This window comes from Brassica napus, chromosome A1, assembly GCF_020379485.1.
Source record: "Brassica napus cultivar Da-Ae chromosome A1, Da-Ae, whole genome shotgun sequence".
Lineage (NCBI taxonomy): Eukaryota > Viridiplantae > Streptophyta > Magnoliopsida > Brassicales > Brassicaceae > Brassica > Brassica napus.
The window spans coordinates 19,460,205-19,487,862 of NC_063434.1; the positions used below are offsets into that span (position 1 = coordinate 19,460,205).

General features: G+C 31.6%; 3 protein-coding genes and 1 non-coding gene across 4 annotated transcripts; 2 read left to right on the top strand and 2 right to left on the bottom strand.

Moving 5' to 3' along the window:
• Positions 1-9,159: 9,159 nt before the first annotated feature.
• On the bottom strand, positions 9,160-11,350 carry LOC106377521 (MATH domain and coiled-coil domain-containing protein At2g42470). Its single transcript, XM_013817774.3, has 5 exons — positions 11,079-11,350; positions 10,764-10,871; positions 10,288-10,448; positions 9,981-10,186; positions 9,160-9,902 (listed from the first exon to the last, which is right to left on the bottom strand). The coding sequence occupies exons 2-5, from the start codon at positions 10,865-10,867 to the stop codon at positions 9,303-9,305; spliced, it is 1,071 nt and encodes a 356-aa protein (XP_013673228.2). The 5' UTR covers positions 10,868-10,871; positions 11,079-11,350; the 3' UTR covers positions 9,160-9,302.
• Positions 11,351-17,038: 5,688 nt separating this feature from the next.
• LOC106450173 (DEAD-box ATP-dependent RNA helicase 22) lies at positions 17,039-19,809 on the bottom strand. Its single transcript, XM_013891830.3, has 8 exons — positions 19,367-19,809; positions 18,815-19,099; positions 18,623-18,736; positions 18,081-18,544; positions 17,685-17,982; positions 17,458-17,610; positions 17,294-17,345; positions 17,039-17,203 (listed from the first exon to the last, which is right to left on the bottom strand). The coding sequence occupies exons 1-8, from the start codon at positions 19,676-19,678 to the stop codon at positions 17,154-17,156; spliced, it is 1,728 nt and encodes a 575-aa protein (XP_013747284.2). The 5' UTR covers positions 19,679-19,809; the 3' UTR covers positions 17,039-17,153.
• Positions 19,810-23,275: 3,466 nt separating this feature from the next.
• LOC125575877 lies at positions 23,276-24,256 on the top strand. The gene is made up of 2 exons (XM_048735059.1): positions 23,276-23,788; positions 23,861-24,256. Exons 1-2 carry the CDS (start codon positions 23,276-23,278, stop codon positions 24,254-24,256), a joined length of 909 nt encoding a protein of 302 aa, XP_048591016.1.
• Positions 24,257-27,079: 2,823 nt separating this feature from the next.
• LOC125579406 lies at positions 27,080-27,295 on the top strand. The gene has a single exon (XR_007317431.1). It is a non-coding gene; the product is annotated as a small nucleolar RNA U3 (small nucleolar RNA).
• The last annotated feature ends 363 nt before the right edge of the window (positions 27,296-27,658 follow it).

Consider the following 27,658-nt stretch of genomic DNA (forward strand, 5'->3'; position numbering starts at 1 on the left):
AAGTTTCCAAAAAATTAAGATTTTTCCCCGTACGTAGTACGGGACCCGTCACTAGTATTTGTATAATTACTGACTTCTAAATTATTAATTATATTACTTATTATTTTATTATTTCATAATAGGTAAAATAACGCAAATAAGTAATACTATATGAATAATTGTATATATAATGTTCATTCTGCGCAAGGCTAGGATCTTAACGTAGTAAAATATTAAAACACAAATAAAATATGGGAAATTGCCAAAAATACCACATTCGTAATACCATTTTTCATGTTTACCTTAATAATTTTTAACCTTACTTTTAAAGAGGGAAAAGAACATTTGTAACTCTATGGTTAATTAATCTAGACTTAGGGTTTAGAGTTAAAGGATGAAGGTTGGGTTTTAGAATGTGGAGTTTAGGATTCGAATAAATATATAAATAAATACAAAAAGAAAATAAATAAATAGTTTCAAAAATATTTTTTTGAATTTCAAAAAGAAAATTTGGAAGAAAAAAAATTGAATTTTGTTTTTATATTAAAGTTCAAATTTGAAAAGTATAATTTGAAAACATAAAAGAATATTTTATTATTTATCATTTTATCTTTTTACTTATTTATTTATTTCAAAATTATTTATTATATATATATAGAGAGCAAGAGTATAATGAAGAAGGTATTTTTGAAAATATCTCCTTAGAGGTGGTAAACATGATTAATGGTACTAACAATGTGGTAAACATGAAAATTTCCCATAAAATATTATATGAACATATATTATTCCATAAAACAAAAATATGACAAATCAAGATGTTACATATTAAACTTATGGTCATTACTTTATAAGAGTATAAAGTTTTTTTTTTAAATATGAGATTGCATTATAGTGCGGGTTAGTTAATAGAATAACTATACATATTTCTTTTTGCAATTTTTATTAAAAAATATTCTTTAGTAATCTTAAATATGAATATATTAACATCTCAAATTGATACGTTTTCTTTATTTCGTCATCTTCTAGTCACAGATTATCATTAATAACATGTATGTAAAAATATATTTGAATATTTGGTCAAAATATATTTATACAGATTAAGGTAATAGTATAGTTATATGCAAGTTAAAAAACTAGAAGGACCAAAATGAAAAGTAATTAGTGTTTTGACAGTCTGAATAGTCGAACCTCAAATTTGTGGTTTTACTATTCAAACCCTCAAATTTTGAGGGTTTGAGGTGCTGTTGGAGCGTCAAAACCTCAAAATTTGAGAATTTGAGGGCATGTTATAGATGCTATGACAAAGAGATGTCTAGAGAGACAAATAGATTCTGACTGTGTGAGAGCGATTGAGAGAAACATAGAGATTTTTAGAGGGATTGAGTAAATTAGGATTAGGGTTCTTCGGTTTCTGTTTCGAGAGAGTGAGAAACATCAAGACATCAAGACAAACTGAGAGTTGAATCGAGAGACAGGGAATTAGGCTTAGTTATTATCTTTTCATTTAAGGTTTTGGGTGTGCTTGTTATTGGGCTTAGCAGAAGTGAAATATGTGTTAGACGGGAGTGAATTTTGGGTTTGCCGTTCGTCGTCTAATTGATTTTGATCGAGACATTACATTTAGGGTAAACATTTCAGGGTAACATTTTAGGGTATAGGAATTAACAATATAAGAAATTAAACAACGTAACATTATCATTACAACATAATATCATCATAACAACATTTTAAGTTTAGTGATATGACTCTACCAATCACATAATCATACCACTTACAATTGAAAAGAGTGATTTTCAAATTGACTGCCCCTCATAATCAATGGAAATGTATCAGTTAAGATCCCGTAGTAATCAACTTCATCTGATGGATTTGTGTAACTATCTCCTTTGATACATGCGCTGTAGTTACAAGTCGTTCGTCCCTCGCCATGTTTCTGCGTATGAAATAAAAAATCTTTGGTGAAATTGATGGGCCAGGTTTTGGCCTTATTCATAGGTCCATTCGCAATATCTTTAACCCACACAAAAAACTCATGTGTGTTGCTTCAAGCATCCTATATTACACCACCACCACAAATTAGTATGGCAAATTATAGTGCGATACATCGAAACGAAAGATGATAGTTACCAAATTATACCTCTCAAATGGCTAAAAATAATCACAATTTTGCAATACATATGAACATGTGCATAGTCTTTCTTGGAAAGCCATATTTCTTGCATTTCCCCAATTGGACGACCTACATGTTGTAAATATAGGTACTCCAGGAACATGATATACATGAACTTCACCTTCATCAAATCTTGTTAACCTGCACAAATTAATGATCCACATAACTATACATATATAGCATAAAAAATGCGACTACACAATAAAAAAATGCGACTACATATAATTTTGTTAACCTGCGGAATCATGAAAGCGTTTACCTTGATTTTGTTTGTCTATGATCAGCAAAGTAGTGTTCAGAGAAGTAATCTATCTCGTCATTGATATATGATTCAACAATCGATCCGACAGCGAATATCTTGTTCTTTGCTTTTGTTTCAACTTTTTGAAATTCCTTTCAAAAATATACATCCACCTATATATTGGACATGTCCTCATAGTTCAGCTACGTCGGGGAGGTGTATAGGGAGGTGCTCCATTACGTCAAACATGATAGTGGAATGATCTTCTCTAAATTACAGATGATCAAAACAATGTTTTGATTTAGAATTTGAACGTGATCTTTCTGCAAATTTATCGAACAAAGATCTCGGAAAAATAATCCAACACCTACAAAATTTAAAATGTTGTTGATAATCATAGATGAAGTTGATTATTTCACATAAAAAAAACTATAACAAAAAATTAGCACCTGATCACGCAAGATTTACGTTTTGGTCTAGGAGTTCTAAAAAGATGAATGGAAGTAGGTGCTCCATAAAAATATAGCAGTCATGACTCTTCGTGCCAGAAAGCTTGTTGTTCTCTGTATCAACACAACTATCTAAATCTGAAGCATAACCGTTAAGGAATTTAACCGCGTGTGTCACACATTCCAATAAACTTTTTCTTTCGTCTTTGTTCAATGTGTAGGGAGAAAAGGAGCTTGACCATCACCATCAACATGTAAGTGTGACCGATCACAAATTATCCAATCTTGACTTGATTGTGTCTTTCGATTTACCCTTCACATTCATCAGAGTATTTATGATGTTATCACAAAACAATTATTCTCTATACACATCACATCAAGATTATGTCGAAAAATTAGGTCTCTCCAGTATGACAACTCCCAAAATATGATTTCCTTGTGCCAGTTATGGTACTTTCCATATCCAAACTTCTTCTTTTCATGATTGTTTCCATCAGAAATAGACGATTTACGTGGATTAACACCGTCTAAACACTCAGAATAAACTTGCTCACCAGTCAAAGAATCAGGTGGAAATTCCTTCAAAAGTCCTTTCCTCAACAGATGATCATAAGGAATAAATCTTTTGGTGACAATCAACCGACACGTCTTCCTTCCATTAGGCAGATAAAAAGCCTTCTTAATTTAGGCAAACAAATAGAAACAATTTTTTTTATTAGTTTATAAAATCAGTTAGGCATGAAGTACCTTTTGGTACTGAAATATCTTTTGTTACTGTTTGGAAACATAGATAGCAGTATAACGAGAAATGTTTGGAAACATAGATAGCAATATAAAAACAAAGTATAGTTTCTTTTTAGTAATTTTATTAATATAATTACATTAATTATCTTTTGATATTTAACTCAGTTCAATATTCATTAATTAGATTATCTTAACTATACATCATATCATGAATTATATTACCATAATAATAATGTTGTAGATTTGTATTTATTAGTTAATCAATATTAACTTTTTGCCAATTATAAAATTAAAAATGAAAAATCACTGGATTTTTCATATGGTTAAACGTTCGTATAGTTTGTTTTATTAAATTTTTTTAATTTTAGTTTCAATCAGTAGAAAATTACGTAGCCAAAAACATAATTTAAAGAAATGTTTTTGTGAATAAAATATTAACTTAAAACAAATTAATAAAAAAATATTACATTTGTTGTCACTTAATTTTTCACTCCATATAATTATTTTACTAAATATTTTTTTTTTGTATTTTACTTAATTTAGCCAAACACATAAAAATAGTCTTTATTAGTTTATAAAATCAGTTAGGCATGAACATTTGGCTATACATTTAGGTACGGATTGTTCTTTTCGGGTATGGTTTTTTTTTGAAATTAGGCCCAGCTGGAATATTATAAATTTATGTATGGTTTTGAGTTGGTCATTTTGGGTCTGAATGAGTTCGGTTTTGATGTATAGGAACCTAAAAATATCTAAATAACAAATGTTTTTGAAACTGGTTTAGATATTTGTACCAAAAATAATCATATTACTCGATTCGGTCCAGGTCTTTTGAATACAATTAGTTATATTATGCTAATTGTGAAAAACATATATCAATGTATAAAAATATAAGAACCAATATCTGCGCGGGTGAGCGGGTCAATCTCTAGTGTTTTCTTGTAGTGAAAGATAGAGGGAGTTGGGCGACATTGACCAAGGAGAGAGAGTGTTGGGAGAAATTGAGTGCATGAAAGGTGGTGATTCATTTCTTCCGTTATCATCCCTCCGTTTATGCTTCTTACGATTTTGGAACTATTTCGTTTGTTTTACATAAGTTTTCTGTAAAGATTTCCCCAAAGTTTTTTTTGCGGAAGATTATTTTACATATTTTCTTATGGGTTCTTCCCTGAAAAAATTCTGATTTTGTTTTTTGGAAAATTGTTTCTCGCAAAAACCTTCCGCAAGAACTTTTTTCAATCTTCAATTATGTTTAAATATAAACTCTTTCATTCCTTGTACGAGATGAAATACACGAAGTTTTGTTTTATATCCTTATTCAAATCGTCTTAGCTTATGCGGTGTAGTTTCTTCGATATTTTTGGCTTGTATCTGCTTAAGACATATTTTCTCTTAAGATTTTATGCACTGATTTTGTCGTGACCGATTTTGACCCCAACAAAATTTGGAGAACAAGTAAACCATGGTAGACAAGTAAATCATGGACTTTCCATATTGCACATTACAATATTCATAACATTTACATATCTCTATAATATTATTTGAGAAGTCAGTTTCCTATGTGTCACTCTCACATTAACTCTCACGATGGTTGATTACACTAATACCCTTAATGAATTAATTTACATTTAAAATGCTATTATTTATTTTTTTATTAAGTTTACTTTTTAAATTTTCCAAAAAACATATACATATAATAAAAAGGAATTTTTTTAAAAGAGAATTCAAAAACGAAAATATATGTATATATAATATGATTTCATAAAAAGGGAAAGTTAATAAAATAGTAATATTACTTTTAAAAATATTTTTCAATAACATCCCCTAGACTATATTTGCGAAGTGATTTTGCCACATGTTTTTTTTTACAATCAATTTCACAAAACAAATATGACATGGCTACTCAAATTGATGACATGTCTTATAGCTTAATATGACAAAGATAATTGTATTTAATGTTAATTTATATTTTTGGCAAACTTTTTAAAATATGGTAATAACTCATATATTACATTTAATGTCAATTTATATTTTTGCAATTTTTTTATAATATGGAAATAAGTCATAAATCGTCATTAAAATAAATATATTCAAATATGGCATTATAAATTTCGAAATATAATTTAATTATACAATTTAATTACTAAAATTTTCAAAAATGTATACAATTTTTTTTAGAAAATTATAAACATTTAATCGTAAACTCATTATTTTCTTATATATCTACAAAGTTTATAAATATTGTTTAATTTTAATTTTTGGTAATTATGCAACTTTTACAAATTTATTTAATATATTTAGTTAAAATAAATAGATAGAAAAATCTATCTAAGATTATAATTTCAAATATATACATGCATATTAAATATAATTTTTATGTTATTAAATCAAATTTATTTTTAAAATATTGATACGAAAAAGAAAATTTACAATATTAATAAAATTTTATTTTAAAATATAATATATATTTATATGTTAAAAAAATAATTTAAATTTTTTTACTGCACATGGTGCAGGAAGACACCTAGTAAAATATAATTTTGATGTAATAAAATACTTTCTTTATATTTATATTTTCTTAGATGAAAAATATAAATGTGTATATAATGTGATTTCATTAAAAACAATTTACACAGATAATTTTGATATTAGAAAAAATGGTATTTCTTTTAAAACCTAATTTTAAACAATTCAAAAAAATTTAAAAAAATATTTTTATATATCTATCTATTTTCTTAGATGATTACATAAGATAAGTAAGTAACATATACTGATATATGTTTAATTGACTAAAAATGAGCTATTTATTTTTCATATATTTAGTTGATTATAATATCTTCTAATTACAGAAAAAATATCAGTAAATTATATTTTATTTATATAATATTATTTTCAAATACAATCACAATTTTGGTTTATTGCTTATTTTATGAGATATTAAAAAACTAATTTTTTAAAAAAACATCGTTTGATCAATTAGTTACAAAATAGTTTAATAAGGTAGATATATTATATTTTATCATTATTAACGTTATATATTATCTTAATATTAAATTTGATTTTAAATTTTATGTTTTTATGTTTGTGGAACTTAAGAGAACCATAATCAAAATACCAAAGCAAATCTGAATTCTCATTTCTAAGATTATTTAAAAATAAAGTTCAGTCTCGATTCAATAAATCAAAGGCATAAAGTTATTTAGAATTTATAAAATATTTTAATTATTGTAAATATTGATAATTGATGTGTTCATGAGCTTCCAAAAATGTATTAGTTACTTATTCATTTAACTTTCGATTGATCATCGCTTTGTTTTCTAATTTTTTTTTAAAAAAACATCAACATATAATTGATAAATGTTATGAAAATAAATGCACGATAAATACAATTGATTTGATTTGACTTAATTATAATAAAAATAATTATACTTCATTTTGAATTTGAAAGGATATATGTAACTCAATATATTCATAACATGAGTGACTACTAAAAACATATTAAAAATAAAAATAAAATATTAAGCAACTATTACAATTTAGTTCTTTTGTAAAATATTCATAATATTATCGTTATATTAGTTTATGTAATTTGGAATCGGAGACTTTAGTTTATTTTTTATTTCATTCTAAGTACAATATATCTTAAGTTATACATAATCTTCATAAAGTATATTTACATATCGAAGACAACAACCACCTAAATGCAAATAAAAAATTAATCAAAATTTTGATATATAGAATAAAAATATTATACTTGAATTCAGTTATGCAATCTAATTGACCCAAATGATAACTAATCGAATATAAAAACAACAAAACCGATTAGATATAGCATATATAAAATTATATGTATAATTAAAGTAATATAATATTATTTATACAAATGATGCATACAAATTATAAATTAATTTAAAATTAAAAGTAAATAGCAATCAATTATTATAATACATTTACTTTAGAAATATTTTATACCCGTGCATGAGCACGGGAAAATCACCTATTTAGTTTTGAATATTAATGCTTCTTCCCAAGCAGGGTCTCATTAATGAATTAACGAATCATGCATTTGTAGTATCCGATCTGATCCTTCATTCTGTAAATATTTCCGAAGTATATTAATATACTTTCTCTCCATATGTCGATATTCTGGCTCTTGTGCCAATCATGAAATAACTAAGTGTGATTAGATCATTTCCAGTGACACTCATTTTCCCCTCTATTATTTACTCTAAAATGTAGTAACTTTTGCTTCAATTGTGTTACTCTATAATAGAGTGGAATATAGATGAATGTCAAAATTTCACTCTAAAAGTAGAGTAAAAATATAATATTCCTCTATATTTTACTTTATAATTGAGTAACTATGATGTAACCATGGCTGAGTCAGCTGATTATCACAAAGAACAAACCAGGATGAATGAAAGGCAAGCATACTAAGCTAAAACCAGCTAAGGAGACTGAAGCTGAGCTGAAACCAGCTGAGGTTATTAAAGATGAGCTGAGTGAGCGAAGTGACACTAACCTGGAGCTGAATGAGCTAAGTGACGCTCAAGAAGGAGCTGGTTCAGATGCTGTGTGAAATGGACCTTTTCAGTCCAAAGAGAAGTTCATAACAAATTCACTATGGGTTTGTTTCATGCCAAATTTGACCAGACCTTTTATCAGTCCATTTCAAGCCCATTCTCATCAAGAAATATCGAACGGGGGGGGGGGGGTAATCAAGAAGTTCTGGTTGTGATCATCATCCAAGAGTCATTCAACGTGTTACTTATTTCTAGTCAAAAGTCATATCTCATGAGTCATATCTCATGTCTTAGTTTTTATCAAAGACTTTCCTAGTTTTTATCTAAGTCTTTATCTAGTTTTCTACAACGTCGAAGTGTGTTTAGTGTATGTATTTCTATATAAACTCATTTGAGTCTTATTAATAAAACATTCATCTTTTTCTTAAAAAACTTTCTAAAATTTGTGAATCATTTGTTCATCTTTAAACACTGATTGCTAGAAGTTCATTCCCTGCAAATAAAACTCGTCCTTGATCTTACCTGTTAATTCATTCTCGCGATCAAGGACATGTCTACACAACTGTTTGTTCATAGATCCTTATTAAAGACCATTCAAACATATTCCATCAATCATCAAGTTCAGAATAGATCCAATCTCTTCCAAACCATCAGATCATCCTTCAAAGTATCAGAGATAAAGTAATCTCATCATAAGGACTCATCATACTCTATTATGGAGTAACAACCATTATAGCAAAATTTACTCTATAATAAAGTTAATCTTTTTTAGAGTAAATTATAGAGAAAAAAACAGAGTGCTATTGGAGATGCTTTTAGGAGTCATAATGCTTACTTAATTATGTTGTTTATATAACCTTAGGTTAGATATGAATATACAATCCGCATGATTATACCCACAACACTTCATCTTGTCTTCTACGACAATCACATACTCGTTTGTATGGAAGAAAGTTCTTTATAGTGGGTTCGATATTGTCCACGAAACTTATCTGTACCATATCATTACTTATGACACTCCTAAGCCGACAGCGACTACTCAGATTGAGACGACAATAAATTTACGTAGATGATGAGAAAATTACCTCTGAAAATAACAAAGGATGCTAAAAACTTCAGTTTAAGACTGAGACGACTATAAAACCTGGAACTTCTACTTAATTAAAGTACGAAAAAAGATAGTAAATTATTGTTTGTTATTCTTCTCCTTTTTCATTAGTATAGAGATCCGCGTAATCCAATACTTCCCAAGAGGCAACACCCTCAAGCAAATCGTTAGGAGTAGCAGATTTGTCCTTCTCCTTGCTCAGCTCAACTCTAAGATCTAATACCATCTGCTCCAACAACAAAACTTCAGTCGCAGAAGTAGCCGATTTTTTCTTCTCCTTCCTCAGCTCAACCCTGAGATCCGACACCGTCTGCTCCAACAACAAAACTTCAGCAGCACAAGTAGCTGATTTTTCCTTCTCCTTTTCCAGTTCAAGGTTGAGATTCTTGATGAGTTCATCGATTTCTTGGACTCGGGAACCATCAGTAAGTCCTCTTTTCTTCTCCAAAGAAATCTCATCAAGCTTTTTCTTCAACCAGTCTAGCTCGAAGCCCGCTTCTGTTAGATCGATCAACTCGCTTTGAGCGTTGCTTAGCTCAATTTCTGTGAAGCTAGGTGAAGGCTTGTCCAGTTTCTCGATGAGACCTAGAAGGAGATTCATGTATGTTGTCTTCACCGATTGATTCTTTAGTTTGAAATTCACTGCAATGTCCGGGTGTTTTCTGAAAAGCTTATTCACCAAAGGCAACTGGGGAAAGATTTAATCATGTTTAGAGGATCGAATCTTACAAAAGAGAATATAAAAAATAAAAAAAAGTAACCATACCTGAGAATAAAGGACTTTGAAACCACGGACATCTAACATGTCCTTTCCAGTTACAGCTCCTTCATCAACAGCTTCAATCACTTTTACGTCGACCTTTAAAATCAGCTTGTTGTTCTCCAAATAACCCATATCTTGAAGCTTTTGAAGAGTGAAGGCCTTTGGGCTACCCCATCCTGTGAACTGAGCGCGGAACAATTTACATGATTCTGTAAAATAGAAACAGATAGATTTAATTAAATTTTCTTCCATGACAATCAAGTATATATGCATGTAGAGATATACAGATTAGGTCTGATAAGTTAATTACCAGGTGTTCTGTATAGCTCTTTGCCTGATTGATTCAGTAGAGCAAAGGAATAGCTAGCTTGCTTTTTCCATCCAAGTGGCAATGATTCAGGGTTTGCAACCTGGAGGTGCAGAGACAATCGTTCATCAATATGATATCCGTTGGGGTAAACGTTAACAAACCTGGAAAAAAAAAACAAATATATTTCAATTAACTTTTTTTTAGTTGTACAACTTATTAATAACATCGAGCTTAACTTAAGAGAAGGGAGACTAGATGAAATACAAGAGAAACTAATACCTAACCAGAAACTAATCACAATAAGAACTTAATCAGTTGAACCCAAGAGAAATAGGAACAACAAAACATACGATCTACAAGATAATATTTGAGGGACTAAAAGATGAAGTACAATCAAGAGTCGAGACAGAGACACCGACGTATAAATAATAGTAGATCAATTAAGAAACAAAACATATAATAATAGTTTCCTTTACCATTCGTAGTTGCCGCTTAAAAATGTTGGTGATGATATAAGACCTTTCTTCTCTGATAAGTTATCTATCTCAAAAGTAAAACTTGTCGGCTTTTTATCATCCATTTGTCTACAAAAACAAAAACACTTGAATAACAAAATAAAAGAGGATCTAGCCTGACTGTAAAGCAAACTACAGTAAATAAGAACGCGGGTGAAAACAAAATCGGAACAGAAAACAATTAAAAAAAAACGTGAGAACCCAAACACACACGAATCACCACGTAGATCCTAGGATTCTTCAATGAATCTGACAAGAGATGAAAAATCCACGTACCTAATCTTGAATGTTTGATCCACGGCAAGGAGAGTAGAGGAGTACAAGATTTAGGGTTAGGTTACTGAGAGAATAGCAAGAATAGCAGCTTATATAGGAAGTGGAGATACAAAAGGAAAAGGGTTCGGAGTCTTAAGAAATGAAGAGACAAATCTTGAAAACAATAAACCCCAGCGTTTTATTGTCTTCTACACCGGTTAATTAAACGTCTTCTTTGTATAGGGAACTACATAAAATTTGGGAACTCGTATGTTAGAAGATATTTATATATATTTGAGATAATTACGTATTTAGATTTGTTACGATCCCTCTACTCATACGATCTATTCTAACTATCTTTTCGTTGTTTTGTATTGCGTATAGAGAGATACCTTCACATATCTCCAAATGAAATCTAGAGCTTCAAGTAATACTAGATTTCTCTAGATTTTCACCGGGCGTGTTTTCAAAGTGTGAGATTTTTTTTGTTTGTCAAAAATATGTTAACTTCATATAAAAATTTTATACATGTTTATATATCTCTATCTTTCAATATGCATAATTTATACTTCTGCCAACACATAGAAAACTTATATTTATGTAATTATATTCTAACTGTTTTGATCTCTATTGTAAAATTATTTTGTTTTTCAACTAGCAATTAACGTGTCCATTATTTTTAACTAGATTATTTAAATTAGATGAAATCAATTCATATCCATTTTGGACCCGCGGTTTCACGAACGAACTCGGTGACTTGTACATAAGCATGTTTAGATATAATGAAAAACTGACAATTAAAATTCTATTAAGATCTCAAAAAATTGATATCGACGCGTGGTCTGATAATGATTAACCTGCAAAAAATTAAAAAACTCCTATAATATTCTGAAAATATTGAACTGAAATTTTGATTTATTTTTTATCGTACAAAATATTGAATAAAGTATTTTATTTTTAATTTTTAGGTTTTTAAAAAAAATATTACGATGCCACCAAAAGAGAATTGTGATATAGAGAACTAAAATTAGTTGATATAATTTCAAAATTAACCTTAAAATAATTATTAAATTATTTTTTATCTTAATTTTTATCATGATTACTAATTTGTTATAAAAAGTTATTAAATAAAATGTAGAAAATAGAAATTCCCCATTTAATTGTATTTTATAAATAAAACGTGTATTTCAATTTGAACTTAAATATGTATTATTTGTTTATATTTTGCCTTGTGTTATATATATATACACATATATATATATATGTATATATTAAATATTATTTTTATTTTTATTTATGGGTCAACTATGAAAGATACAATAAGTTGTGGACGCAAGAAGTAGTTCAGTTTAGTGTATGAACTAGGTGTTTTGTTTTGCCCACACATATGGGCATAAACATAAAGTTACTTACCAATAAATGAATTACTAATTAAAAGACTAATGAAAAATTATTATTTATGCTTTCATTTTATTTTTTTATGTATTATAATTTTAAAATAAAATTCTTTGTACACTATATTCATTATATAGAAATAAATCATAAAATCATTCAATATTATTTTCATCTATATAAAATTAAGATTGTTACTTGATTAATATTTATTTATATGTTTTCTGTTTTCTTTTTATTTTAAAATATTTTTTTTAGATTCTTGATAATTCTTATTATTATTATTAATTTTCTAAATGTAACTAAGATTGAATTTTCCCCAAATGACTTTCAAGTCCTACCATCCCCTCAAAGTTCCTGGATGGTGAATCATTTAGTTTGTATGAAACATTTGTGGCAATCTTTTCAATCATCTTTGCTTCATTGACCTTAACAAGAAAAAAGTTATCAAAGATTATTTAGCCTTATTAATTCATTCTAGTGAATCATCGGCTAGACCAAATCATCGATAGTTAATCCACTTAAAATTGTTGAATCAATCTAGGAAAGAAAAGAAAAAGAACAAACCAATTGACGGAGTACTCTTCGGCTATGTTTGGCGATTTTGGGTGCAGGGGCAGATCTAGGACTAAACTCAGATCGGGGCACATAAAATTTTTACACTACATCTAACTCTCTAATTGGGGGCACTTTTAACATACATATTACTATAGGAAAATTAAAATTTAGATGGGGCATGTGACCCCATTACGTTGGCTATGCGTCCGCCCCTGCTTGGGTGAAAGCTTGGATCCAACTCTCCATCTAGGTCTTTGTTTTTCCTTATCTTGAAAGCCTTCCCAAACTCGCCCATCTATTATCTTGAAGATGGTATTTGTGATTATGGTGACGATCATATTGAGACACCAACTACCAAAAACCAACCTATTGTTGTTGGAAAATCTGAAAGAGGTCTAAACTTTAAACAAGGTATGATCATAGTGAGTATGCTTTACTTACTGATAAAGGAGATCCTGAAATCTTTGATGAAACTTTTGAGGATGAACATAAGGATACATGATTTGGCGCTATTGAAGAGGAGATGAATTATTTTAATAAGAATCATACATTTGAGTTAGTGGAATTGCCGAAAGGTAGGAAGGCATTGCTTAATAAGTCAGTGTTCAGAATTAAGCATGAAGATACCCGTTTATCACCTCGATACAAGGCTATATTGGTTTTGAAAGGGTTCAGCCAAAAGAAGGAAATTGGTTATGATGAAATAATTTCTCCTCTTATGAAGATATCATCTATCCGGGTTGTACTTGGATTGACAGTGATCTTTGATCTTGAAGTTGAGGAATGAATGTAAAAATTGTTTTCATTCATGGTGATTTCAAAAAAAAAAATCTACATGGTACAACCGAAATCTTTGGGAAAAAGGGCAAAGAGGATCTGGTTTACCGTTTATAAAAGATTTATGGATTAAAGGAAGTCCCGAGGCAATGCTACATAAAATGTAAGTCGGTTATAGGAGAGCATGTGTATGCAGAGACTTCTTTAGAGCAATGTGTATTTGTGCATATGTTTGGTGATAACGATTTTATCATCTTGTTTTTGTATGTTGATATGTATTGGGTAAGGGAAGGAACTTGGACAGAACTGAGGAGCTGAAGAAACAGTTTGGTAAATCCTTTGCCAAAAAATATTTGGGTACATCGAAAAATATTTTCATTATGAGAATTGTTCGAGATATATGATATAAGCTGATTCACTTATCTAGGAGATGTATTTGAAAAAGTAGTTAAAGAGTTTCACATGGAAAAATTAAATTGTTGAGTACTCCTCTTACTAGACATTTTATACTGAGCTGTTAACAAAGTCTGAAACATATACTGAAAAATAAGATACAACATGGGTTTCATATGCTTCTACAGTGAGTAGTTTGATGTATGTTATGGTTTGTGTAAGATCAGATTTAGATTACGTCGTTGGAATAAAAAACAGGAGATTCCTAACATTTTAACCATTAATGATGTTTTCAGAGATAGATGTGAGCGAAGACAGAGAAAACCTTCAAACTAGGTAAAAACTGAGTCTATAAAATCATCAAAAACTAATAGGTTAGAAGGGCAAATCTCTCAAAAAGATCCAAAAAAATTTTTAGAGAAAAATACACATAAAAAGGAAAATAACCAAATGATATTGTATTAAAGAGGTAAATAACAACTATATCATTAATCTATAGATATATAAATATAAATAAATATTTTAATAAATAGTAATAAAATATTATTTTTATTAATTTCTGAAAGATATTCAATCCGAAATCTTCTTCAATTTTTTTTTTGTGTTTTGAAAATTTTATTTTGAAATCTGAAAATTCTTTTTTGATAATATTTTTTTAATTTGTTATTTTAAATCTTAGTTATATGTTTTTTAAGAAAATCATAAACTCCACTTCTCCCCCAAACCTCACCTCACAAATCTAAAACATACGTCTAAATGGAAAATACCTCAGCATTTCAGAACAACTCCAAGGCTCGAAAACTCAGACTTTCACATATGTCCAAGACAATTTCCATAAGAAAGTCAATGGATAGACCGCAAAATACCTCTCTAAAGCCAGTAAAGAGATTATGCTAAAATCTGTAGCATTTGCTATACCAACATACCCAATGTCGTGTTACCTCTTCCCAAAAGGACTTTGCAAGAAGATAACTAGTGCAACTTCAAAATTTTGGTAGAGCTCAGGCTCTAATTCAAAAGGAATGCACTGGTTAGCATGGGATAAATTCTGCCTTTCCAAAAAAAAATGGAGGTATTGGGTTCCGATCACTCGAAGAATTTAACATTGCCCTTTTGGCTAAGCAACTTTGGAGATTGGAACAAACCCAAATTTCCTACTCACAAGAGTCCTCAAAGGAAGATGCTTTCGAAATTCACACCCCTTCCAAGCGCCTAAAGCTTCCAGACCACCTTATATAGAGAAGTATTATGGCAGCAAAAGAACTGGTCACCAAAGGACTTAGATGGACTATCGGAACAGGGGAACACACACTCGTGTGGGATGACCCGTGGATCCGGATAAAAGTGCAAGGCCACCTATCAGACCACAAGTCTATGAGCCTGATTTAAAAGTCTCTGACCTTATTGATCCAGTGAAGAAGGAGTGGGATACTACTAAACTCAGGAATCTCCTAGATCCGCACGACATTCCATTAGTGCGCAGACGGATTCTGTTGGAATCTCACAAAATCTGGAAAATATTCAGTTAAATCAGGATATATTCTTGCAAGAGCTAAAAGAGAAAGTTTCAAAATCAGCTACCCTCTCTTAACCCTTTGAAGGGAAAAATCTGGAAACTCAAAATAGGAAATAAATTTTGCCACATCCAATGGAAATGTGTATCTAGAGCAATAGCTGTCAATGAAATACTCTTTAAGAGACATGTCGGGAATGATCCGAGCTGCCCCCGATGTTGCTGAGGAATCAATGAACCACATGATCTTTACCTGCCCTCCCGCTATACAATGCTGGGCACTATCGACAATCCCTTTGACCCGAGAATTTTTCTGTTACAAAACCTCTTTACTAATATGGACTTCTTACTTTCAAGGACCCATAGTGGAGGAATTATGGAGGAAGAAACCCGAGTTTTTCTTTGGCTTATATGGTATATCTAGAAAGTGCGAAATGAGAAATTATTTAATGGACGAGATTCCTCTCCTATGGATACTACAGACTTGGCATTATGAGAATGCAACACTTGGTTCATTGCCAACCAAGAAGATGATCCAAGGGAATTCATCTCAGAAATTTTACCAGAAAACCACATAGAGACCCCTATTTTCACTTGCCGTGTGGATGGTTCATGGAAACATGATGACCCCACAAGTGGAGTGGGCTGGATTCTACACCTACAAGATGGATCAATTGATCTACTTGGCTTACAAGGTTGTTACAAGAAAATTTTGCCACTACATGTTCAACTCAAAAGTTTGACATGGGCTTTAAAATGTTTATATCGCCATTGACGGTACTGCAATCATTTTGTCACTGATTCCCAAGATTTAGTCAAAATGATAGAAACGCCCAAAGATTGGCCAGCCTTCGCATATGAGCTTAGCGAGCTCAAATCTCTGTGGGAGACCTACCATGATGTCAAAGTGATATACGAGGTCAGATCCAGTAAAACTCAAGCGGATTTCTTTCTAGGACAAGCTCGAAAAGGAAACATGTTTTCTTATATGTCAGCACGGCGCTTCCTTACTGGTTTGATATTATCAACTCTCCCTTTGCGAATTCGTATTAAGATTTATCTTTGTTTCTTTTTGTGATAAAAAATGTCTAGATTAATTAACTATAAGAGTATAAGTGTTTTTTTATCTCTATAATAGAACATATTTTGGTCATTTTAAACCTTGGATACTATATTTGTGATTAAAAAAAATCTTTTGAAAGCTATCATAAGGTATTTCTCTTGCTAAATATGAAATGAAAATTAAACTATTTGTCTCATATTATCTATTTAAATTTATCTAAATTTCTGACATTTTTAACTTTCCACTTAAATAGTCGGAAAGGTATGAAAACAATTAAGCTGAAACTTAAAAAAGGATCATATTCTCTCTTTTTATTGAAACAACAAAGTGACAGAGGTTCTAAACTGATTTTGCGGTAGTTTTATATACAACAAAGAAAAACACAACAACATAATACTACTTAAGCTCGCACAGCTTGAGACTCCTTTGCTTCTCCGGCTTTCAAGAAAGCTGAAACATAATAAAACACAATGCTTTTAGTTTTATCTCAACTTCTTTATCTTTCACAATGTTTTGCAACCATGGATTCTAGTTTCTCACCTCTCTTCTTTAGCTTGTTCCTGAAACCTCTTTTCCTGCTAAATGCAGTTTCCTGCATATTTCATATATACATAAAACGAGAGTGAAACACCAGAAATAATATGCTATTGTTATTGCTAGGTGACCAGAAGGTAGATTCATGTGAGTTTTGATAGAACTTATACCACTGGCTGACCCGTCTTCACTGCTTCACGGATTGCTTCCACTAAATCACGGTTAGCCTCAGTGTATAGACTCGTCACCGTTCCGTATTGCCCAGCTCTAGCTGTTCGACCTATCCTGTGAAGAAAATCCACCGCAGAACTAGAAAAATCCGCCTGCAAATCACACAGTAGTTTTAGAGAGTTGAGTACTTCAAAGTGTGTGGGAGTTGAAAATTAGAAAAAGCAACCTGAATAACGTGTGAGACGTTAGGAACATCAACTCCACGTGCAGCTGCGTCAGTACAGACAAAGACACCACCGTTTTCTCTGAAATCAGCTAATATATTAGCACGCTCTTCAAGTGTATGGTTCTTATGATAACGATAGCACTGGATACTAGCTTTCTCCAATATGTCGGCTACTGCTTCAACCGCCTCAACTGTATTTGCAAACACCATCGTCCTGTCTGTGCTACTGTTGTTTACAGCCTCTATGAGAGCATCAACTTGTGTGTCGACTGTGACTTCAACCCATTTCTGCTTTAGTCTGCAACATAGCAAAGACAATCACAACTCTTGAGTCGGAGTCTTACGAACTAATACATCAAGATAAGCAAAGCATATGAAAGAGAGAGAAGATCTCACCTAGGACTGTTTCGGTGAAGAAAGTTTCCGCTAACCCAGACAGCATCTTGGAACATATGTTTCAAAAGTCCTCCTGCAGTTTTCTTCCCGTTAACCGGAAGTGTGGCTGCAATGAAAATATACTGCTTGCTACGGGTATAGATCTTTCTCACTCTTCTCCACCCCTTTCTAATATCAGGACCAGCTCCATTTTCAACGGTAGGGATTTGTGTGGTATCATCAAGATACTCGAGTTCCTCTTCCTCCTCTTCATCAGAGATAGACCCGTCTTCTTCAAAATCTGCATCATCCTCATTCTCTAAATCAAATTGTGCTGAAGATTCTGCATCAATCTCCAACGGTTTTCCAAATTTGGAAGTAGCCAAACGAGACACTTGTTTCTCATCAAAACGCAGCATGTTTATGAGACGGATAATCTGATTCTGGAAGCTTCCGCAGAGAAGCATATCAGCTTCATCAAACACCTGCAAGGCGAAACAAAATACTCATCAAGAGATAAGAGCACAGAATACAAGAGAGCTTCTAAGCAAAAGAAAGCATACCACATATTTGACAGATCGAAGAAACTCCACACGCCTGTTTCTTTTAGGCTCAATGTTATTCAAGAGAGCAGCAGGGGTCGAAACAATAATATCAGGCTGTTTATCAGGCCAACCCTGAAGCAAAACGCAACTTCCCATATTCAGGTACAGATACCAAGAAACAGAAAGACAGATACATGAAATGGTTTATACCTGTGAGCCACAAACAGCTTCAACTCTGAGAAGAGGATGACCGTCCTCTCCAAGAAGACCATTAACCATCCGAACAACTTGTTCACATAGCATGACGTTAGGGCAGAGAACAAGAGAGATGGTCTTAAGTGGCACCCGCTTTTCTTCTCCCTCGGAATCAAGAGCGGTGTTGGTGTTGGTTAACTGATGGATAATTGGAGCAAGATATCCATGTGTTTTGCCACTCCCTGTTTCTGCTGCAACAACCACATCTTTCCCGGACAATATCGATGGAATGCAAACCGCCTAACAGGTAAAAAATAGTATAGAATCATCCTTTGAATTTAGTAGTAGAAAGATTCTTACTTTGCTTTCACAACTTATCTGTCTTAAATCTTGATTGTAGTCCGACCAAAGTAACAATTATAAGTAACTAAACCCACAAACTCAATTTAGTAGTAAGAAAGATTCTCAATTTACTTTCAAAACTTAAAACTTTAAAACTAAACTCATCATTTCACAATCAACAAGTGCTTCTCTAAGTTAAAAGTCACAAAAATTGAAAACGTTTACCTGAGTAAGAGAGGGTCTTCCGAACCCAGAATCTCGAAGAGCCACTGAGACCTTATCCGACAACCCAAGAGACTTCCAAGAAACGGCTTGGTCCGCAAAAAACGTGTCGTTTCCTTTTCTCTCTACTTCAGTCTCAGTCTCAGTAGCAGACGCGAACACACGAACCCATCTCGATTCGGATCGATTGAGAGAGATCAACGCGGAAGAACCATAAGCGAGAGGGAACGAGACCTTAAGCTTGTGGGATATGAGTTTCGGCGCCGAGGAAATTCGACAGGAATGAAGAACAGAGACAGAGCGTGAGAGAATCATCGGAAAGTAAACGGCGGATAAGAGATGAATACCCAATCTAAAAGGGTTTAGGGTTTAAGCAAATGACAGGATAAACCTCCTTTTCTATCTATCTTCAGATAACCCACTAAACGATGGCGTATCAGGGGACACTTGTGTGCTGAGCCGCAGCATTTTGGGATGTTTAGTTCTTTATTTGTCCCACATCGGTAATGTTTAGAGAAGTTCTTTATTTTTCGTTTTTCGCCTTCCAATTTTTAAATGTCGTTTGAGCTTTTGTTTTTCCACACAATTTTTAGTTTTCTTTTACATTCAACCCATAATTTTTTCTAATTGTTTCATAACCCAGTTTTCACCGTTCCAAATTCTACATTTGTCTTCTTCCTTTTCAAGCTGTGTTGTTTCATATTTATCTTCACTCGCATACCATAATCTCAATCCATTGTTAAGTAGATGTGGAAATTTAAGGACCGCTTATGAATCATGGAAGCAGGGAGAGAATTGTTACTACAATTTTGAGTTGATCTTTCCTTATAGAACCTCTCTACGATGATTTACGTCGTGATGTAAAAATTCTTGTCTAAGAGATAGTACTATTAAGGCTACTTTGCGTACTAGTTTGAGCGTTTGGTGCTTATGTTCTCTCGCAAACAATTGAGCTAAAGCTCTAAAACGGAGACAAGAACATTTCGAATATTAAAACCTGTTTGGTTCAGACCTTGACGTGTTGATTTGTTTGCAGATAAGACTCTCATTGATCAAATCCGATAGAGTTTTAGAAATAGCTTGCCAAGGAGTGGATACCAATCAAATTCTATTAAACATATTAACTATAATAAAATACAAACATGTTATCATACTTTGATTTTTGTATTAAATTTATATAAACATTTTTATTTCCTAAAATATAAATATTATAAATCGATGTAATCTTATTATATAAAGTTTGGTTCTTCAAAATTGCTAATTAACATGATCGTGACATATGTCAATTATATATTTAAGATTGTGACATGTGTTAATCTATCTCATAATTAAAAATATATATAATAAGATATTAACAAAAACAAATTTTATTAAAAAGTAATTATAAATATTATTTAATAGTAATTTTCCATTTTTAAAATCCTAATAAAAAGATAATTACAAAATATTATTTGATATAAGTTTTCTTTCTAATATTGTGACATGTGTTTAAATATATAATGATTAAAATATATATTATAAGATAATAAAAACAAATTTTGAAAAAAACTACATCTATATTTCACATCTATATTTAGATTTAAACTTCCACGTATTATTTCTACAAAACACAATATTATTTACATGAAAAGTATTACCTGGGATTTTCATTTAATTTTTTGATGCAACTCAACATTTTATTATCCTTATTACATCTTTTAATTTCTTGATACAACATAATTTTTAATTTTGATGTTGTTGTCGTACATGAGTATGTGTGAATATGATGGATATGTGTTTTATATATAAGACAAAATAAATAAATAATTAAACATAATTTTTTTCTATTAGAAATAAAATAGTTGTATAAAAAACTAAAAGAAAAACTAACTAGAAAATAATTAATTTCTTTTTAAAAGTCTAATTAAAATAAAAAGTAGAAAAGTAAGTAATCTTACTTTATTTATAATTAAATAACTTTACATTTAATAATTTTGTGTTAAAAAAAAAATAAAAACCAAAATAAACATCAAATATTTCACCTGATATGATTGTGACATGTGTCAATTAAAAAAAATAGATTGTGAATGTGTAAATTAAAAATTCTTCTTTTCCTAAAATCTTTAAAAAAAAAAGATTTCTAAAAACAAATTTCTTTTCTAATCTTAACCAATTAAGATTTTTTTTTTAATCCTAACTAGAGAGAATGTAAAATTTTATTTAATAGTATTTTTTTACTTAAAAAATTAATGATAATCATGATAGTAACAATGATTTAATTAACAATAAAAATTATAAAAATATTAGTGATATTGAAAACAACAAATTTTGAAAATGCAACTTTTAAAAGTAGTTAATATTAACTGGAAGTAATTATTTGATAGAAATTTTATTTTTCTAAGTCCTAGACAAAATAAAATTGTAAAAGATTATGTAATATAACTTCCTCTTTAAAAATCCTTAAAAACTATAAAATAATATTTGATAGTTTTTTTCTTTTTGTTTTATAAAAAAAACCCTTAAAAAAAAATTTGTATCAAATTTTTAAGTCTTAACCAAAAGAAAATTGTAAAACTTTATTTGATAATATTTTTAAGAGAGTATTTAATGATGAACATGATACTAAAAATTATTAATTAAAAAAATAAGTATAAAATTATTATTGATACAAACAATAATTTTAAAATGATTTATTAATAACTAAAATAACTATTTCATAGCAATTCTTTTTTCTGAAATTCTAAAGAGAAGATAATTGTAATATGTTATATGACAATAATTGTTTTCTAAAATATTTAACAAAATTGTAAAAGAGTATTTAATATTTTTTTATTTTATTTTTTAATTGTAATAAAAATGAGATTTATAAAATATTATGTTTTCCGTTTTTTTTTTAAATCCCAGCAAAATAAAATTTTAAATACTTATTTAATAAAATATTAATTTTTAGTACATAAGAACATGTATAATGTTGTCATTGACTTGATTGGTCGATTTGACTTTCATTTTTTTTTACTTTTCATTCAATTTTTTTTATTTTGGGTTGTGTTCAGTTTAAACGTTTAGGTATATTATTTTTTCTAATCCTATGTACAAAATTTATAACAATTAATCTATGCATAAATTGTTATAAAATACAAATATTAACTTGAACTTATGTGTGAAAACGGTTTTATTATAAAATAAATCTCAAACAATATATTTTAAAACAATTATAAAACTATAATAAAATGATTTATTATATTATAGTTTTTATAAAATTAAAGTATCAAACAAAACCCGTTGCAACGCAACAGACTCATATCTTGTATATATATAAAATTTTAGAGTTATTTTGTTATTTTGTTAATTTTTTTTAATTCCTTATAGATTATGATCACGTGTTATAATACATGTTAAAATTTAACATAACTATTAAATAAATTTTTATATAATACATGTCACGATTTTTTCAAAAAACAAAACTTGTCACACCTATAAATCTATTTTAATAATCAGGTACACAAATTAAATGGTAAATTATGTAAAACAAAATTAAAAATGTAAAATTTATAATTTTCATTAAATAATTTCCTTGCCAACCAAATGTTAATTTCACGTTTTAAAAACCTGGATCAAAATACGTTTTAAGACTAATATGTTAAATATGAAGAAGAACGAAATAGTGGTAAGTATTTTTTTAAAATGCATCTTATTTTAATGTATGGCATCGCATAGGATAAATATACGTACAAAACAGTTACAGGTATGTATTAAAACTTTTGCTGATAATCAACTTGGAAAACTATATAAGCAACTCCATCGACACTCGTTCTTATTCCCTTCATCTCCAAGAAACAACTATTCTTCTGCTTGCTTCTTGCATTTCTTTCACTCTAGACACCTTCATCTCCATAGTTTTTTCTTAACTATTGATCGAGACTGAGTTTCACTATGGAGGAGATCCGGGCAGCAAAGTATCCGGACGTCAAAGACGATCACAGCAAAGCAACTGACGAGAAAATGATGTCAATTTATCTGCAAAGTATCAACGACAACGGAGAATCATGGCCTGAAGAGTTCATGGAAGACAGAGACGTGTTCACCAAGAATCCAAGCGAGGTTTTCGAATCCGAGAACCCTTTCGTCGTATTCGTTTACCCAAGAACAGAAGCCTGTGGTAGAACCGATGGATGCGGCTGTGGTGGCTGGAGGATCATAGGTCATGATAAACTGATCAAAGACGAGGATACTGGGAAGATTCTAGGGTTCAAGAAGATCCTCAAGTTCTGCGGAGAAACGCAAGCGAGAGGTTACAAGAGAACTTGGGTGATGGAGCAGTACAGGGTTCCGAGTAAATGGAACCCTAAGCAAGACCACGTTGTTTGCAAGATTCAGCTTTTGTTCCAAACCGAGATCAGTTTCTTGCTAGCCAAGCACTTCTCGTACTCAGCAGATCCGCTTCCTGCAACGTAGTCGCTGACAGCTTATGGAATCCGTTTAGCCAATCAACAAGACGATGGTGCATATTATCTGCAGGTGATATTTGATTCTGGTGGAAACGAGTGGCCTTGCTACGTTACCAACGACATCTACCGCGTGCATCCATCGACGCTTGTGGATCATGAAGATAAGAGGTCTACAGCATCTGGACTCTGCGTCTTCGCTAACCGAACAGAGGCTTGTGGTTACACCGACGGGTGTGAAAGCGGTCGCTGGAGGATCGTGGAAGAGGATAATGCGAACTTCTCGATGAGCCATGAGGTGATGGGTTACAAGAGGGTCTTCAAGTTTTACGAAGAGGACAAAGGAAGATATTTTGATATTGTGGACGGAGAACAAGTGTTGAGAACCTGGATTATGGAAGAGTATAGGCTTGTCGAAGACGCAATGAAGGATAAAGTGTTGTGCGTTATCAAGCGAGGTCGGAGGTAATTATAGCATTGATGATCATCATGATTCACCAGAGCTCATTGTACATATTTCATTTCTATTCACTGTCACATTTTTATCATGATTCACGAGAAGGTTGTATATATTCCAGATTCCATTTCTATTCAGTGTCACGTTTTGATCATGATTCATAAAGTCTCTGACTCTTTTTTTTTTCCTCCCTCTGTATTCTAGCTATGATATAGTTTCTTAATTGATAATGATTCATAAGAGCCTGTGAGTTTTATTTCTCCCTCTGTATTCTAATTATTGTGATATAACAAACTAAGTCTCACATTGGATAATTAGATAAGGAGTGTCTAATATATAAAGAGATGTCCAACTCTAATAGTACGAGGCCTTTTGGGATGGAAACCAAAAGTAAATCCATGCGGGCTTGCCAATTAGGCCCAAAGTGGACAATATCGTACTAATCGGATAATATAGAGTTGGACACGGGATTTTACAATCCCAACAATTGGTATCAGAGCCGGTTGACGAGAAATCTGCAAGAAAGACCGAAATACCCTTTGAGTGATGAATGAGTGATGAATGGGTATCCTATGAGTTAGGAATGAGAGGTGTGTGGCAGAAATCAAGTCAGAAGATTCTGGAAGTCAGTTGTGGAACACGAGATGAATGTGATCCTTAGTTTGAAGGGGAGAATGTGATATAACAAACTAAGTCCCACATTGGAGAATTAGACAAGGAGTGTCTAATATATAAAGAGATGTCCAACTCTAATAGTACAAGGCCTTTTGGGATGGAAACCAAAAGTAAATCCATGCGGGCTTGCCAATTAGGCCCAAAGTGGACAATATCGTACTAATCGGATAATATAGAGTTGGACACGGGATTTCACAATCCCAACAATTATGATATAGGTTTTTTAGCACCAAGAACGCAGATCGCATATAGACAACGATATTAGCAGCAGCAGCAGTAACTTGATATTGTCAAATCAAGTTAGCTTATTCTAGTTGTTCCAGTAGGTTCCTTGGCTTGACAAGAAGCAAAGTCTGTCAGCATCTTGATGTCAGAACTTCCTTTTAGTTCTGTAGTGTATCCATCAGAACAATCACGGTGTACATTCTCATAATAGGCTCCACAGTTTTGTTCCATTCAAGATCAGCAGAGTTACTCAACCTGCATCATCACAGAGATATGTCTTGTAAGGTTTATTCTCTGGCAACAAAAGTTTCACGCAAACTATCAGATTTAAGACACACCAGTAACGTCCTTGTCAAGTAACCGTGTTTAACTATCTTGCTTGATCTTCAGAAAGCACCACAGTTTCCTCAAAATACATGAGATATGCAAGAAAAATGTGATTTGCAAGATTAGGCTTATGTTCGTAACCAAAATTAGTTTCTTGAAACCAAGCGTTTCTCTTATCTCTCTACATATCAGCGCCATTTTTTTTTAACATAATCTTAAATAAATCATCACCATTTCCACTCTGTAAAACAAATGCGATATGGCCTCATGGCTGATCTCGTTGGATTGTTGTTTTTGTATTAGTGGTGTAATGTTCCATTGGCCAAAGAGTAGAGAAAAAAAAAACCAAAAAGTAATTATACTCAATGTTTAAAGTTTGTATGAGAGATTTATTGCTATGACAAGGCGACATATGTTCTTGGAATTATGGTTGTTGTTAAGATGAAAATGCAACTTTGGACGATGGTTTAGGAATGATCTCTGATATGTGAACAAGATTTTCTCTAACACTAAATTTTATCAACCAAAAGGTAACATCTTGATATATGAATCAGCTGTAGATTACTCTGTTTTGATTCTCCTTGGTGGAGAGCTTGGCCTAGTGTTGTTGATGCTTCTTCTATCTATAACATGAAACGCTTCCTGGTATATGTGAAAATTGTCATCCTATAAATTACATTGATTAACATTTATCTGTAAACTTGTGGAAACAGCTCGACTGATTATGGTGAAAAGGAACGAGACAGAACACATCAGGCCTTGCCACATCCGAGAGTCCTACCGTAGGCGCAAGCTCCAAGGGAAAGTTACACAAAGGACAGTTCCCCGCCTTTTCCGCCAAGTCAGAGAGACGATCATAATATCTTAAAAGCCAAACCCATAACATATGAATTGCTTTCTTTTTCTGTTTTGCTTTATAAATGTGCTGGTACTATTCGGATACACAAGACAATTAGATGGGTAAGGGAAATGTAGTTCATAACCCAAGACACATGCAAAACAGACAATAGATAAAAGAGTCTTTGCTTTTAAGTCGTGAATGATATATCAGGCACCATCAAGTTTTGTCGCTTTTTTCTACAAATTATGTTTCTTTTCATGATCTAGATTCATAGTTGTCTCCTAAATATGATTTACTGTAATGATCCCGACACAAACGAAGTCATAAAGAACAAGCGTGGTTCGTGGGAGAGAATCATCAATTACTCCCTGTTAGGAGTCTTCAGATAAATCTGGTAGTCTCATTATTTTGCTTCGGTTCAAAACTTCGACATCAAAGTCTAATAGAAACCCATCAAACAATGATCTTCCGAACCCAGAATCTCGTAGAGCCACTGAGACACCCAAAACGGAAGAGACTTCCAAGAAACGCCAATAGAAAAGGGTTTAAGCAAAATGAGATTCTGATCTTTAAGAAAATAAACCTTGGTTTCACCAGCTTCTTTCATCAGACATTGAGATAACTAAACGATGGCGTATCAGAGGCATTAGTGTGTTAGATTTGAAACGGTGGCGTATTGGGCATTTGAAGTTGTTTATTCCTCCCACATCGGAACATACGGAAAGAAACTGTGTTGTTTATATAGCGAAGAGAAGAAGGTAGCGGTCACGACCTTACTTGAACAGGATCTGTTCTATAGGCTCGTACCTCTGTATCCTTGATTTCTAAGGAGACAGGCCCCTAAACCTGGTTGATGAATCATGGCCGTGCGACCTGAGTGTGATTAACGGCTACGACAGTCCTTGGACTCTCCGCACTGTAGAGGATCGCTATCCGGCTTGGTCTGACCTCTCCGGAGTGGTCGCACGGTTGTCTGACAGGCCTCTTTTTTTTTTTTTTAAGCCTCTCTCAGTTTTTAAAAAAAATTCATCTCTACCTATAACTTTCTTTAACAGTTTGTGCCTATCTTCACCAACCCAGAATCCATTTACCATCGGATCGAACAGACTAAAATGAAGATCATAATCATTTTACAATATTTGCTTGTTTTTATCGTGACTCTGTATCCTTCGAAGCTCAAACTATATGGGATTAGAGTGATGTAGATTGTTTAATTTCGGTGAACTTTGTAGTTTAAAGACTCATCGAACCGCTTAAGTCTCGAGTATTGAGTTTTGGGATAGTTTGGTGATTAGTTATCTACTCTCACAACTCATTATTGTTCCAAGACATGAGTATATGACTAA

Bases quoted from the DNA above. Each gene is read 5' to 3' on its own strand.
- LOC106377521 (XM_013817774.3), bottom strand. From the start codon at position 10,867: ATGGATGATAAAAAGCCGACAAGTTTTACTTTTGAGATAGATAACTTA. The intron at 10,449-10,763 runs GTAAAGGAAACT...TTTTTTTTCCAG, and splicing joins TTAAGCGGCAACTACGAATG to GTTTGTTAACGTTTACCCCA. The intron at 10,187-10,287 runs GTAATTAACTTA...TCTATTTTACAG, and splicing joins AGAGCTATACAGAACACCTG to AATCATGTAAATTGTTCCGC.
- LOC106450173 (XM_013891830.3), bottom strand. From the start codon at position 19,678: ATGATTCTCTCACGCTCTGTCTCTGTTCTTCATTCCTGTCGAATTTCC. The intron at 18,737-18,814 runs GTATAAACCATT...GTTTTGCTTCAG, and splicing joins AAGCTGTTTGTGGCTCACAG to GGTTGGCCTGATAAACAGCC. The intron at 17,346-17,457 runs GTATAAGTTCTA...TGAAATATGCAG, and splicing joins TGAAGACGGGTCAGCCAGTG to GAAACTGCATTTAGCAGGAA.
- LOC125575877 (XM_048735059.1), top strand. From the start codon at position 23,276: ATGGAGGAGATCCGGGCAGCAAAGTATCCGGACGTCAAAGACGATCAC. The intron at 23,789-23,860 runs GCAACGTAGTCG...TATTATCTGCAG, and splicing joins ACTCAGCAGATCCGCTTCCT to GTGATATTTGATTCTGGTGG.